This window comes from Lynx rufus, unplaced genomic scaffold (genome assembly GCF_022079265.1).
Source record: "Lynx rufus isolate CCGP_SWC_20201006 ecotype Redwood Valley unplaced genomic scaffold, mLynRuf1.p SCAF_1, whole genome shotgun sequence".
In the NCBI taxonomy this organism is placed as follows: domain Eukaryota; kingdom Metazoa; phylum Chordata; class Mammalia; order Carnivora; family Felidae; genus Lynx; species Lynx rufus.
This window is the reverse complement of record NW_025814823.1, coordinates 82,233,378-82,246,664: the sequence shown is the minus strand read 5'-3', so window position 1 is coordinate 82,246,664 and position 13,287 is coordinate 82,233,378. Positions and strand designations below refer to the sequence as shown.

The 13,287-nt window shown below is 59.2% G+C and overlaps 1 protein-coding gene across 10 annotated transcripts in view; it reads right to left on the bottom strand.

Annotated features, from left to right (window-relative positions):
• Positions 1–13,287, bottom strand: part of MCF2L (MCF.2 cell line derived transforming sequence like) — a 128,538-nt gene that overhangs the window by 17,235 nt on the left and 98,016 nt on the right. For 8 of the 10 annotated variants that reach the window (XR_006962542.1, XR_006962543.1, XM_047081840.1 and 5 more), the window contains exons 5-12: positions 9,316–9,435; positions 7,613–7,729; positions 6,955–7,104; positions 6,124–6,248; positions 5,060–5,174; positions 1,563–1,682; positions 1,123–1,314; positions 512–703 (exon numbers count right to left, since the gene is read on the bottom strand). Coding sequence is in view for 8 of the 10 variants with exons in the window: in XM_047081840.1 (XP_046937796.1) it covers positions 512–703; positions 1,123–1,314; positions 1,563–1,682; positions 5,060–5,174; positions 6,124–6,248; positions 6,955–7,104; positions 7,613–7,729; positions 9,316–9,435 (1,131 nt within the window). In the remaining 2 variants the exon portion in view is untranslated. The other 2 variants (XM_047081885.1, XM_047081877.1) reach the window with 2 other exon arrangements.

Genomic DNA, 13,287 nt, shown 5'->3' with positions numbered 1-13,287 from the left:
TGTGGACTCGTGAGCCAGCGATGCCAGCAAAGTGAGAGGCCTGGCCTCTTTAGAGGCTGGGCTGTAGTGTCACAGCCAGCCGCCAGGGCGCAACCCTGCACTCCCCCCACCGCCACCCCCGCCGCAGGAGGGAGGGGTGGGACCCCATGGAATGCAGGACCTGGAGCTTTGAGGAGAGTCAGCTGGAAGGGAGGGACACGTGGCCCCCACACGTTCCCTGCGGGAAGGGTGTGACCCTGTGGGTGCCCCGGGGGCGTGGGCAGCCGGCTGGGCGGCAGTGGGGGCTGGGGTCGGCGCGATGTACAGGGGGGCACGCAGGAGGCGGGGTGCTGGGGAAACCGGGTGGGGGCGCTCCCAGTGGTGGTCTTGCAGGGAAAGACCCCAGGCACAGGAGGGCCGCCGGGTCACAGAATCCTGTGCTGAGGGGAAGCTGAGCCTCAAGACGCCCAGGGTCCCGGAAGAGCTCATGGCGGCTGCCCCTGCCCCCACCACGAGCATGGGCTCCACTTACCATCAGGTCTGTGGTGAGGACGGGTTCATAGTCCTGGTAGATTCTGTCGAGCTCCTGGATCTTGTTTTCTGCGCCAGTCTCCAGAAACTTCTCAATTTCCTGGAGGGCCGCCTCAGCACCCTCCTGGGACTGACACTTGTCCACAGGCTGTGAGGCCAGCAGGTAGATTCCCTCATCACACCACTTCATGGACTGGACACGCCAAGCACGGCAGAGGGAGAGAGCGGGCCCGTCAGAGGCTGGGTCTTGGCGTGTGTGTTACGCGTGCTAGGCCGGGGCCCTCCCGTCCCACCGGCGGCCGCCACGATTCTGGGGATCTCTGCAACCCAGCTACACGGCACCCCAAGGCTACGTGCGTCATCCGGCCTGGACTCGTTCACACAGAGGACAGAGGGGCCAAGTGCAGAGAATTTCTGGTCCTTGGCAAGATGTATCAGCTGTGGCAAGTGAATTCTAGAAATGGGCATCTGTGACTGGCTGGGCCTCGAGACAGGCCCATGGACAGCAGGGCGTGGGGTCAGCTTCCAGCCAGTGACTGCGGTCCACGTGGGAGGGGCAGGTGTGGGGAGGGGGACCACGCGGGACCAGGAGGGCATGGGGAGGGGTCTCACCGCCTCCAGGAGGCTGTGCAGCTCCAGGGACTTGCTGAGCAGCCCCCTCCTCCTCTCGACCTCTGCCGCGAACTGGTTGCACAGGTGCTGGAGCTCATGGCATTTGGGGCGGATGGAGTCCACAGCGTAGTGCCTGCTGTCAATGAGCTTCTCACCCTCCAGGGCCAGTGCGAGGGCCCGCTCTACAGACACCTGCGTGGGAGCCACCCCAGGCACACGGCTCAGCTTGGGTTTGTTAGAGCAACAGGTGCGATTTCCTGGGCGGGATCCGTCAGGGTGGGAGTGAGAGCGGAAGGGGCTCCGTCCCTCCACCCGCGGACGCCCCCCACCGGATGGCGAGACAGCCCCATTCCTCCCCCTTCCTAAGTGACCCTGGTGGTGCCCTGAGCACTCCCCGTAGGCTGTCTCCTGCCCACAATGGCCCACACCACTGTCCTTACGCTGGACTTCTCCTCGAAGCTGGTGAGGTCCTTCAGGAGATGCCCTGCGTGTGCCAGGCTGTTGCCCACATCCGTGAAGGTCGCTATCTTCTGGGCCAGCGCGTCTAAGGAGGCTTTGACCTGGAACACAGGAGGGGCAGGAGGCCCGGGCCCATGTCAGGTATGGAGGCCCTGCCTGAAGCAGGAGAGGAGGGAGGACAGAAGAGCCAGGTTCTTCCCGGGAAACCAGGCAGAGGGACATGCCCTCAGCATGACAAGGAGCCTCCACATAAGTCCTGCAGCCTAAGGACAGCTGTGACATCGGTGAGAACAAGAGTGTCCACTCTCACCAGTCATAAAGCCGGTGCAAGACAGCAAAACTAACACACAACTGAACAAATACAAACACAACCAAAAAGCATCAGATGGAAACGGAAAGAACCAAGCCATCCCTGTTTGCACATGACCTACTCCGTTATGTAGAAAATCCCCGAACTCTTACGAAACCACTCCTGGAAAAAGTGAGATCAGCGAGGTTTCAGGAGACAAGATAGACACGCAAAAAGCAGTTGTATTTCTACCTATGGTGATGAACACATGAACACCAAAATTTAAAACACCATTTACAATTGCTTAAGAATGAAATACTTAAGTGTAAATTAAACAGAACATGTATTGAAATGGTTTGCTGAAAACTGTGCAATACTGATGAAAAAGCTCTAAGAAAATCTAAATGCAAGGTAAGACAGACCCACTGCATTCACTGATGGGGAGACTCGCTGTAGGAAAGATCTGACTCTCCCCAAAATACAGGTTTACCACAGTTCCTATCAAGACCCCAGCAGAGCCACGCAGATATAGGCAAGATCTTACAACATAGATGCAGCCGGCAGAGCAGAAGCAGAGCTAGGCCAATTCTCGGAGAGAACAGAAGGACTGTGCACTTGACTTCAAGACTCACCGCACAGCCATGGTCACCGAGACCGCGAGGTGCTGACAGATGGATGGGGTGCATGCCCAGAAACCCACCCAAACAGACCTGCCCAATGGCTTTCTGACATGATTTCTCTTCTCCCGTGGAGAAGAGACAGCCTCTTCGACAACGGCACCAGAGCCCCTGGACATCCCAAGATTAAAGACTGAACAATAGGGGTGCCTGTGCGGCTCAGTTGGTTAAGTGTCCAACTTTGGCTCAGGTCATGATCTCACGGTTCATGAGTTTGAGCCCCACGTCAGGCTCTGTGCTGACAGCTCAGAGCCTGGAGCCTGCTTCAGAATCTGTGATTCCCTCTCTCTCTGCCCCTCCCTTGCTCACACTCTGTCTCTCAAAAATAAATAAAAATGTTAAAAAAAAAACAACAACAACTGAACCAGGACCTGATTCTCACCCTGCACAAAAGTTAACTCAAAATGGATCACGGACTTACCGTAAAACTATAAACCTTTTAGGAAGAAAAGCTGAGGAGAACATGGTTGGGACCTAGGATATGGGATGGACCAAAAGTGTGATCCTTAAAAGAAAAAAATTGGTAAACGAGACTTTATCAGAATTAAAACCTTTACCGTGTGAAAAGCGCTGTCAGAGGCTGAGACACAGGGACAAACTAAAGAACAGATTTTCAAACGGCAGGTCCGGCCGGGGCCAGGACCTACGCATATAGGGAACTCCCAAGTCACAGGAGTAAAACCCCCACCCCCACCCAGGACGAGGGTCACAAACGGGCAACCAGGAAGAAGAGGCACTTCACCAGGAGGACAGACACGGCCACGAGTGCAGGCAGGCCGGTGCGCGTCGCCAGCCGCGAGAAAGGCACAGCAGAGCCACAGTGAGGCGCCCCCCATACCCCCAGAGTAGGCGTGTAAGGTATGCACACCACCGGGCACAGTGCGGGCATGCGAGAGCCACGTCCTCATGCGCACCACTGGGCGCACAGGTGCAGGCGCTCTGGGGACACGTCAGCAGCTTCTCAGAAAGCTGAACATCAGCAACCACGACCCCCAACTGCACCCCTGAGCATTTACCTCAGGGAAATGATAGCTGTGTTCACGTTTTATATGGTAGCAAAGTCCTGGAAACAGCCCAGGTGTCCTTCAACAGGAGGACGGTTAAACCGTGGCTGGTCCACGGCCCAGGACACTAACTACTCAGCGGGGACAAGAGCAAAGACGCAACACCTGCCTCCATCTCCAGGGAATGTAACAGACGGCGCTGCCTGAAAAGAGCCAGGAGGCCAAGTATGCGTGGCGCCACTTCTAGAACATTCTTGACATGATAGCATATGGAAACAGGGAGGTCAGAGGTTATCAGGGGTGCAGGATGGGGTGGGGGTTCAGGAGGGAGGGGTGAGGGGTATGGTTCAGGAGGGGTTGGGGGCTCAGGAGGGGGAGGGGTGGGAGGGAATGGGGTTCAGGAGGGGGTGGGGGTTCAGGAGGGGTTGGGGGCTCAGGAGGGGGAGGGATAGGAGTTCAGAACGGGGCAGGCTGGGGCGGGGTGGGAGGGAAGTGTGTCTGTAAGAAGGAAACACAGGTCTGTGTTGGGACAGAATGTTCTGTGTGCTGAGTGTGTCAGTGTCAATGTCCACACTGTGATGCTGAGCACGATTTTGCAAGATGTGTCCTCTGGGGGAAGCTGGATTGAGGGCACGTGAGGTCTTGCTGGATTATTTCACAATGCACACAAACCTGCAACCATCCCCGAATAGAAAGCTTGTTTGGCCAGCCTTCCTCAGCCCCTGCAGAAGTACATCACGGACGACCATGCTCTCCATGCGCCCCCAACGGCGTGCTGTTCACAGGGGCTGGCGGGAGACCTCTCTGGTCCAAGTCATGGAGGCTGGCTCCCTGTGCCTGCCCAAGCTTGGCAGTGAGCGCTAACTGAGCCAATCCCATATTTTCTGAAACGTGACATTTCAGGACTGGTCGGTGGCGGGGCGGGGGGGTGGGGCGGGCGGTGTCGGAACCTGCCCTTGCACACGGCCCTACAACAGCCTTAGTGCCAGGCTTGGTGTTGTTACTCGTTTCTCATGCCCTCGAGATCCCACCCCCCACCCACCCCCAGTCCTGACCAGAAGGCCCAGGGAAAATGTCGTTCCATGGTGAGGTGAGGGCACGCAGATGTGTCCGTGTCCTGACCCTGCATAAATGACTGAGCAGCGGGCTTCTGTGGAGCCCCAACGCTGACGATTAATGCCAGGACCACGCCTCCCTGTCCTGACCCTCGTGCCGCCCAGTATGGGCAGGATGGGGCCCCAGGCCAGCACACAGAAGGTGCAGACAAATGCACGCTGGTAAAGGAGCATATGCATGGCTCCTGGACGCGTCCCTGGGGAACACGGAAGGAAGTGCATGCCGACGGGGTCTGGTAACCTGTTGTGCGCAACGGCTCACTCGACACGCGTTCCAAGGTCTCGTCCCACCCAGTCTCGCGGCTCCGTGTGGCGCCGCCGTCACCAGGGCAGCTCAGCGCGCAGTGGCTTCCTGTGGCCGGAGCGCCAGGCGCCACCACCACGACCACTCACCTCTCGGAAGTCCTGCTCAAAGTGCCGGAGCTGCAGACACTGCTGGAGCTTTTGCTGGTGCTTTGCCCAGAACTCATCGAAGGCGGCCTCGGTCTCGTTCAGCTGTGCCAGGAGCCTGGGCAGGGGTGAGGCTCCGTCTGAGCGGGTGCGAGGTGCAGGGCGCGGGTTCCATCTCCAGGGCTGCCCGGACCCTCGCCTTCTCTCTCAGGCCCTGGACATGGGACTCGCAGGCCAAATGTGCCAGAGGGGACGCGTTTCGGGGGAAGGGACTAGTGTGTTACAAGGTTGATGTGACAGTGCTCTGCGCTTCTCACATCTGACTTGGGTTCGGGACGAAGGGCACAGTGAGCTGCCACCATTCGCGGTCATGGCTCCCAGGCCAGAGCCATGCCACCCTGTGCGTGTTACCCTGTCAGCACTGGGGTTCACCCCAGCCTCCCCCACGTCCCCCGGGGCCTCCCACGTCCCCCGCATGGAGCACTGGCCTGGCGTGTGAACCTGGGCCTGGGTCAGCCTGTGGTGGCCTGGGTGTCACCAGCAAGCCGTCCAGAGGCTCTGCTCCTGTGCCCGCCTCCTCCCCAAACGAGGACCTGGCCTATGCATGGAGCTGCGGGTGGTCCGGGGCGCCATGCGGTGTTAGGGACGGCAAGTATCTGCACAGCGGGGACCCAGGGAGGACGTGCTTGCGGTCCCCTTCACAGGGAAGGCGAGAAGACCCGAGGCTCAAGTGGGGGGCGGGAGCTGGCGGGTCCCTTCCTCACGGGCACACCAGCGGGTGGGCAGGGCTGGGCAGGTGGGGAGGGGAGAGGCTCCATGAGGCTGGTAAGACCCTGTCACCACGGACTCCCTTGAATGTCTCCCAGGCTGCAGAAAAGCGCTGTTCGCTCTGAGAAATTTTCCTGCCCAGAACAGCCACTTTCTTCGGGATATGGAAGAAGAGCATTTCAGTGGTAAGGACCTGCGGCCCCCTTTCTTCCCATGAGGACGAGGGGATGGGGGTCACTGCCGCCTGTCACTCTGTCCCCAGTCCGTGGCCATGCCCTGCCCCCGGCTCGGGCCCTCACCTCTGCACGGTGGTCTGATTGTCCAGCTGGTCCTGGCTCAGGCTCCGCCCCCCGCCCTTGGCCAGGGGCTCTCTGACGCTTTGCAGGAGGCTCTGTCCCTCGTCCAGGGCCGCCCTCATGTCCTCCTGCGGGGACAGCACAGGGCCTGGCACCCCACGCTCACTCCCTCGTTCCCCTAGAGCCACTGAAGGACGGCAGGTGTTGGAAGACTCCCCCAACTGTGGCTGGGGCACAGCTAAGGCTACAGGTTGCTCAGGGTCGGTGGATGAGGTAAGAGATAGCAGGAAACCAGACCTCTGTGGGCCTGATCCCACAGTGTCCCCACCGCCGGGAGTGAAAGAGAGGGCAGGCTTCTCGGGCTGGGGGCCGCCCCCAAGGACCACCAGCGAGGGGGTCACGGCCACCACTGACCTGGAGCCACACCCCACCCGGCACAGGCTCCCTGGGCACGGGGTCAGTACTGGAGCACGGACGCTGCTTTGCGGGCTGCGGTCGCCCAAGGCGGCCCATGACCCGGCCTGCCGCCGGGAACTGGGGGCAGAAGTCCTGCCTTGCTCACGCTCATAAGCGGCAGACACGCCTGGCGAGCGGCCCTGCAGCCCCGGCACCTCGGACGCCCAATCAGAGTGAGGCTGTGGCTCCTGGCTGCCCTCAGGCTCCACGTCCCTCAGTCTGACCACGAGCCGCTTTTAGAAAGGAGTGTGTTCAGTTCCCCTGGGAGCACTCGCCAGGTCCCCTGACCCAGGCATCTTGGGAATGGCCTCGGCCTGTCTTGCCCAATGCCCATGGAGCTGCTTCCCCTTGGCAGCCTCGCACAGAAGCCACACGTACCTTCGCTTTGTCCTTCTTCTCCGTGTGAGCGCAGAGCACCGAGCTTGTCGACTGGACATCGTTGGGCAGCTCCGTTTCGGCCAGCTCGGTCCCGAAGGACTGCAGCATCTGAGCAGTCTGCTTGACCATGAGGGCGAAGCTTTCAATCGCCTGGGGAAGAAGGACCCACCATCACCAAGCTGCACCGGGAGGCAGGTGTCTGGTGCAGGGGCTCGGGCGTCGTCAGAGAGGGCAGGACCACAGCAAGCCGCAGTCACACCTAGACCAGACCCCGGGCCTGGTGGCTTCAGGAACGTACTGGACACTCTCTGCGTTCACTTTCATCAGCCAGAGTCGTTCTGCGCCCAGTCTCCCCTTGCCCAGTTAAGAGAGGCCCGAGGGCCACATCCGCCCCCACCCCTCGCAGGGCTGTTGTTTCTTGGTCTCTGAGCCCAGAGAAAGCCACTCCCGAACTTATTACTCATGTTATTTCTTTAGATGACTGAGGTCCACTGAGACCATCTCCTCATTCTTGGGGAACAGAAGTGAGGTTACTGAGAACATGGCTTTGGAAAAGGCAGCGTCGTAGTGCAAAAGCTATTTGGCCGATTAACTCAGGGTTAAGGAGACCCACCGCCCACAGCCAGCACCCGCGTGCGGGCAGCCCGGGACGACTCACCGTGCGGTGACACAGCCACCTCGTGTGGCAGTAGTCCAGGGTCCCCCCCAGGTCCTCAGTCAGCTGGGACTTGTCGATGTAACCGTGTAACTCTGGCACTGAGCTCAGCATTATGACCTAGAGGAGGAAGAAAGCCGCCCGTGAAGAGACCACCCAGCGGATGGGGGAGAAAAGCTCTCCCACTGGTCACTAATGGTGGCAGTGTGGACAGGAGGTGCCTGGCTTTGGACCTGGGCTTAAACCCCAGCTCTACCACTTCCAGGCTGGTTGGCATCAGGCAAGTCACTTATTCTCTCTGTGCCTCAGTTTACCCCTTTGTGAAATGGGCCTGTGACGATGGGCCTCAGCACGGAGGGAAGGTGTTGGAACCCTGACAGAGCTGGGCATACCACCCACGTCAGCCATCCGCCAGGGAGCTCGTGGTGGTCACTGAGCAGTGCTCTGACTTGAAAGAGGATGGTTTTGTCATTGTTCCCACCAAAGCCCAGCAAAGTCACTACAGACATCACCAGAGTCAGGGCCATGCCCTTCCACGGGACACGTGGCTTCAGGGACCGAGGAAGCTCTTTGCACAGGGCTTGCTTTCATTGGTCCATTTCTCTTGTCCTTTCTGAGGACATTCTGTCCGTGAGTTTTGGGTAAAAATACAGCCTTTACTTTGTAAGCTGTCAGCCAGATGCTAAGGTCCTACAAAACAGGTCCCGAGAGCTTCTGGCCAGATGGAGCCCAGCGCCCCCTTGTGTGTTGTTGATTACTGAACGCCACAGGTCTGTGTAGAGACCTGTTGTTAACGAGGTTCACGTGCCCAGTGGCTGGACGTGGGTGTCACGCTCCCCTGGGGCTGAGAGGTGGCCATCAGAGGAGACTGGGTCCTGGTGGGAGCACAGAGCACGTCTGGTGATTTCAGTGCCAGGCCACTAACTTTTAGCCGGTGTCTCTGTGGTTTTGTTCCTAACCGTCGAGGAAATGGGCTGTCAGAAATGAAGGCATTTCGGTGCTGCAAACACCGCAGGTGCATGGGTTTTCTCCAAGACCCAAAGCCCGGGGGTCAGGGTTGCAACATGCGACTCACCCACAGGGCCAGGGGCGCCTCACTCATGGCCCCTGACTGGGCAGAGCACCCCACCCTGTGCACCGAGGAACAGGTAAAGGTGTCACGGACAACCACCGTCATGGGCGCTCAGGTCCTTGAAGGCAACCTGGTGGGCATTGTCGAGGTGGTCTCAAGGCGAGGTCACAAGCTGGGGGCTTGTGTGCAAACTAATTCATGGAAAACAAAGGCTTCCTGGGCGTTGTCTGGCAGCCTGCCCCGCGCTGCTCCCACGGTGACTGTCGTGACGTGGGGTGCAAGCAGGCTTCACGGGAAATAGGCTTCCTGGGCTTCCTGGCTGCTTCTCACTAGGAGGCTGATGATGGCTCTCAGCCTGTTGGGCTCTCGTTCTTCGGCCTGACCCTCAGTAAGAATGTTCTAGACTTGTGGCTCTGACAAGCACCTGCACTTCCACAGGGATCACCCGAGGCACAGGGTGGATGTCAGCCCTGGGGAGCGCTAGGGAATGAAGGGGCAATGCCCAGCGGGGTTGCTGTGTGCTTGGGCACGCCCCTGGCACTGGGCTTAGCACCTGAAGAGTTTCGACCAGCTGCGTGGGCCAAGAACGTGGTCATGCTCCGTTCTGCCCACAGAGCCGCGGCAGGCCACTCACCGGCACCTTCATCTTAAAGTCATCTCTGTTGAATCTGAAAGCGAGGTCAGAGAGGGTCCTTTGGAAAAACCCCGCTGGGCGCAGGACAAGGACGAGCTGGAGGTTTGCCGGGAAGGACGCCTGCAAGAGAACAGAGAGGGCTGTGGGCAGACGCACTGCTGGATGCGGGGTCCTCGCATGGCTGCAGTGGATGTGTGGTCCAGGCGGAAGGGCGCTCACTGAGGCCGCGTGGTTGCTGACGCTGGGCTGTTAGACACGTCCCACGTCTTACCAGGAGAAAGTCACACCGCCTCTGCAGCTACGTCACATTCGTTATCAGCTATAAAGTCAAAAGCTTATTACACTAGTTACAGGCTGAAAGGTGTCCTGCCAAAGTCACGTGTTAAAGCCCAAACCCCAGTGCCTCAGGATGTGACTGTATTTGGAGAAAAGGCCTTTACAGAAGTGAGCAAGTTTATGTGAGGTCATCAGTGTGGCTCCCAACCCAATATGCCTAGTCCTTATCGGAAGGAGACACTTGGGCACAGACACACAGGGAGATGCCGTGCCAACATGGAGGCAAAGACGGGGGATGTGTCCATAAGCCCAGGGGCCCCAGAGATCACCAGACACTGCCAGAAGCTGGGGACAGGGACAGGGTCTCCCGCATGGCCCCAGGGAACCAACCTGTAGGCCCCTTCACCTCGGACCTCGGGCTCCAGACTGTGGGGACGCGAGTGGCTCTCTGTTGTTTCCAGCCCCTCAGTCTGTGGCACTTGTTATGAGAGCCCCAGGGAACCAAGATGCTTGTCAAAGAAAAACAAAGCCATATAGACACAAGCTGTGTTCCAAAACATACACGGGAGCTCGCGCCCTAGCGCACGCACCGCAGACAGGAGTCTCTGGCTGCCAGCTCTGCCTACAAGGTGTGTGACCTCGGGTACACTGCTCACCTCCCTGTGCCTCTGTTTCCCCGTCTGTGAAACAGGGACAAAACAGTGCCTCCCCCAGTGCACACTCCTACTGCACCTAATGTGGTGCTCACGCAAAGCCTCAACAACGTGGTGTGACACATATCACTGAAAGCCTACTCCACATGCCGATACTTCCAGGTGCTGATGCCCAGGGAGCTCCCATTACTACAAGAAGGCATTCTGAAGGAACTGAGTTTGATTTCTGGGTAACTAGGCCCAGTGCAGCTAAAATATGATGTATGGTAAGGAGCAGCACAGCCCAAGGCCCCACATCGGAGGGGCAGGAAGGGGCACGGCAGGAGAGACGGCTGGCCCGGATGTCCTGGCTGTGGGTGCGCCCCTCTCTATATTTCCTGTGTGTCTCAGCCTGTTCACCTATCCACCTGCTGATGGATGCTCAGGCTGCGGCCATACCCTGGGCCACGCTCTCGGGCCCAGACCGCTCTCAGCCTGGCCAGCGGAATCGAGCCTGAGACGAGGAGCCCATGGTGTAGCTGTCCCGGTGGGAGGGAGCCTGGCCTCCTCCTCCTGACCAAGCCTGTCCCGGAGGCTGGGAACACCGGGTCTGACAAAACTCTAGGAACAAATGGTACCTGAGGGCCTCACTAGGGACCATAAAACACGTTTAGTCCTTGTGTGGTTCCGGTGGCTTTGAGAAGATGCATGGACCAGGGCTGTGGTTGTCTGAGGGTGGCCCCTCTCCTTTCACATGCACCGCCCTGGATGGCCCACCCCACGCAGCCCTCAGACTCCACGGCCCTGTGGAGTGTCTGATCCAGGGGGTCTCACAGGGCCTGGAGCATCCCCGGAGAAGCTGGGGAGAACGGGATCGGGGATCCTGGGATAGCTTTACTCCCCACCCATAGGCCTCAGTGCCACCAGGTGCGAATAGCTGAATGTGGGGCCCTGGCCTCACCCCCAAGGCCCCGAGGCTGGAACTGCACTGACAGCCCTGAGCCTCTGATGCCAGACCTGATCTCTGTGTGAGAGCAAGAGAAGGGCTTGGACCAAGGTCTGGGCCCGCAGGCATTGGGCGGCCCAGGCCAGCGCCTGTCAGTACCCATGACTGGTCAGCGCTTGGCACACGCCCAGGGCTCTCCTAGCCACCCCTTCCTTTTGTGCCTCAGCCGGGACACTCCCAGATTCTATCACTGGCTTCCCTACTCCTCAACCCCCACTGCTGCCCTGAGCCGATTCCCCCCGGAAGTGCCACCGTGACCCTTCTATGAGGTCCACTGTGTCATGACACATCCTGTGCAAACCTTCCAGAGACTTCCTCCACCCCGCAAACAAACCAGAGTCCAGAGCCAGCCGCAGTGGCCTCCCTGACCTCAGCCCCACCCTGCTCATGGCCCCCTTCAGGGCCTAGCCTGTATACCTGTCTGTGCTTCCTGCTGGGACACCCGCCTGGTTCCCAAGGGCCTCAGTCCACAAGCAAGCCACCTGCCCCCTGCCTCGCTTCAGGCTTGTGCCCTCAAGCACACGGCTTACATCCCGGCAACTCCACTTTCTGCTCTGGTCTCTGCGCCCCACAAATCCCCACGGCCCAAGGCCACCGATGACCAGTGACCGTCCTCGGGTGGCCCTGCCCCTGGCTGCCTGGAAGCCGTGTGAGCCGGTCCCACTGCGTGACACTGCCCACGGGCCACAGCGAGCGCCTCACCTTCCCCCGTAGCTCCTCTTCCACCTTTGGCCGCCGGCATGTGGGAACCACCTGTCACTGGGGACCCCAGGTTGTGTCTCTGGCGGGGGGCCCCTGAGCCTCTGCAAGGGCCCCGCTGTCTCTGGCACCCACGCTCAGCCATCTGTGGCCTCCGGGTGGGCCTCTGCACCGCCCCCGGGGACAGGTGCCTGCTAAGCAGTGTGGCGCGTGGGCAGGGAGGTGCTGAGAGCCATGTCTGGCACCGCCCACAGCCTCCACATTCAGCCTCATTCAGGGGGTTGGGGGGGGGAAGCCTCGTGTGGCCCACGCCCGTCTGCTGTCCCGCTCTGGGCCAGGCACTCACGGCGCGGCCCAGAGGGGAGTGGTGGAGGCAGCCCCCAAGCAGGGCGCCAGGTCCCCAGTGTCTCGGTGGCACTCATGCGGGTTGGCTCCTCTGAGCAGAACAGAAATGACTCAGAGGAACGACACCGAAGGTGGGAGCCCGTGGGCAGGTTCTGGGTCACCTGTGACGAGAGGGCTGCTCGAACCTGTCACTGGCCTCTGGGAAACTGGCTGCCACTATTTAAGGAAAAAGCTCCTTAAAAGTCTCCCTGCAGATGGGGCGCCTGGGTGGCGCAGTCGGTTAAGCGTCCGGCTTCAGCCAGGTCACGATCTTGTGGTCCGTGAGTTCAAGCCCCGCGTCGGGCTCTGGGCTGATGGCTCAGAGCCTGGAGCCTGTTTCCGATTCTGTGTCCCCCTCTCTCTCTGCCCCTCGCCCGTTCATGCTCTGTCTCTCTCTGTCCCAAAAATAAATAAACGTTGAAAAAAAAAATTAAAAAAAAAAAAAGTCTCCCTGCAGAGATGACAGTGAGCCATCTTTTCTAAATTTCAAGATGGTTTTCATCATCCTCATTTCTCCTCCAGGCACATAGATCCCGCTGCTGAAGGTAGAAAACACTCCCTCTCCTGCCTCCTCTCTGCTTTGGTCCCCGATTCTTCAACACGGAAGCGGTCACGTGAGAAGGCGTTAAACGACCTACACAAACACATACTTTGACCACAAAGAGCAGTAATTAAACCTTCTCTGGGTTGGAACCAACTCTCTGAACTGAGAGCTGGGGAAATACCAACATTAAAGTCATATTTTAAAAACAGAGGTAACAGGGGGCACCTGGGTGGCTCAGTCGGTTGAGCGTCCGGCTTCGGCTCAGGTCATGATCACGCGATTCGTGAGTTCGAGCCCTGTGTCGGGCTCTGTGCTGACAGCTCTGAGCCTGGAGCCTGCTTCAGATTCTGTGTCTCCCTCTCTCTCTGCCCCTCCCCCGCTTGTGCTCTGTCTCTCTCTCAAAAATATACATAAAGCAAAACAGAAGTAAC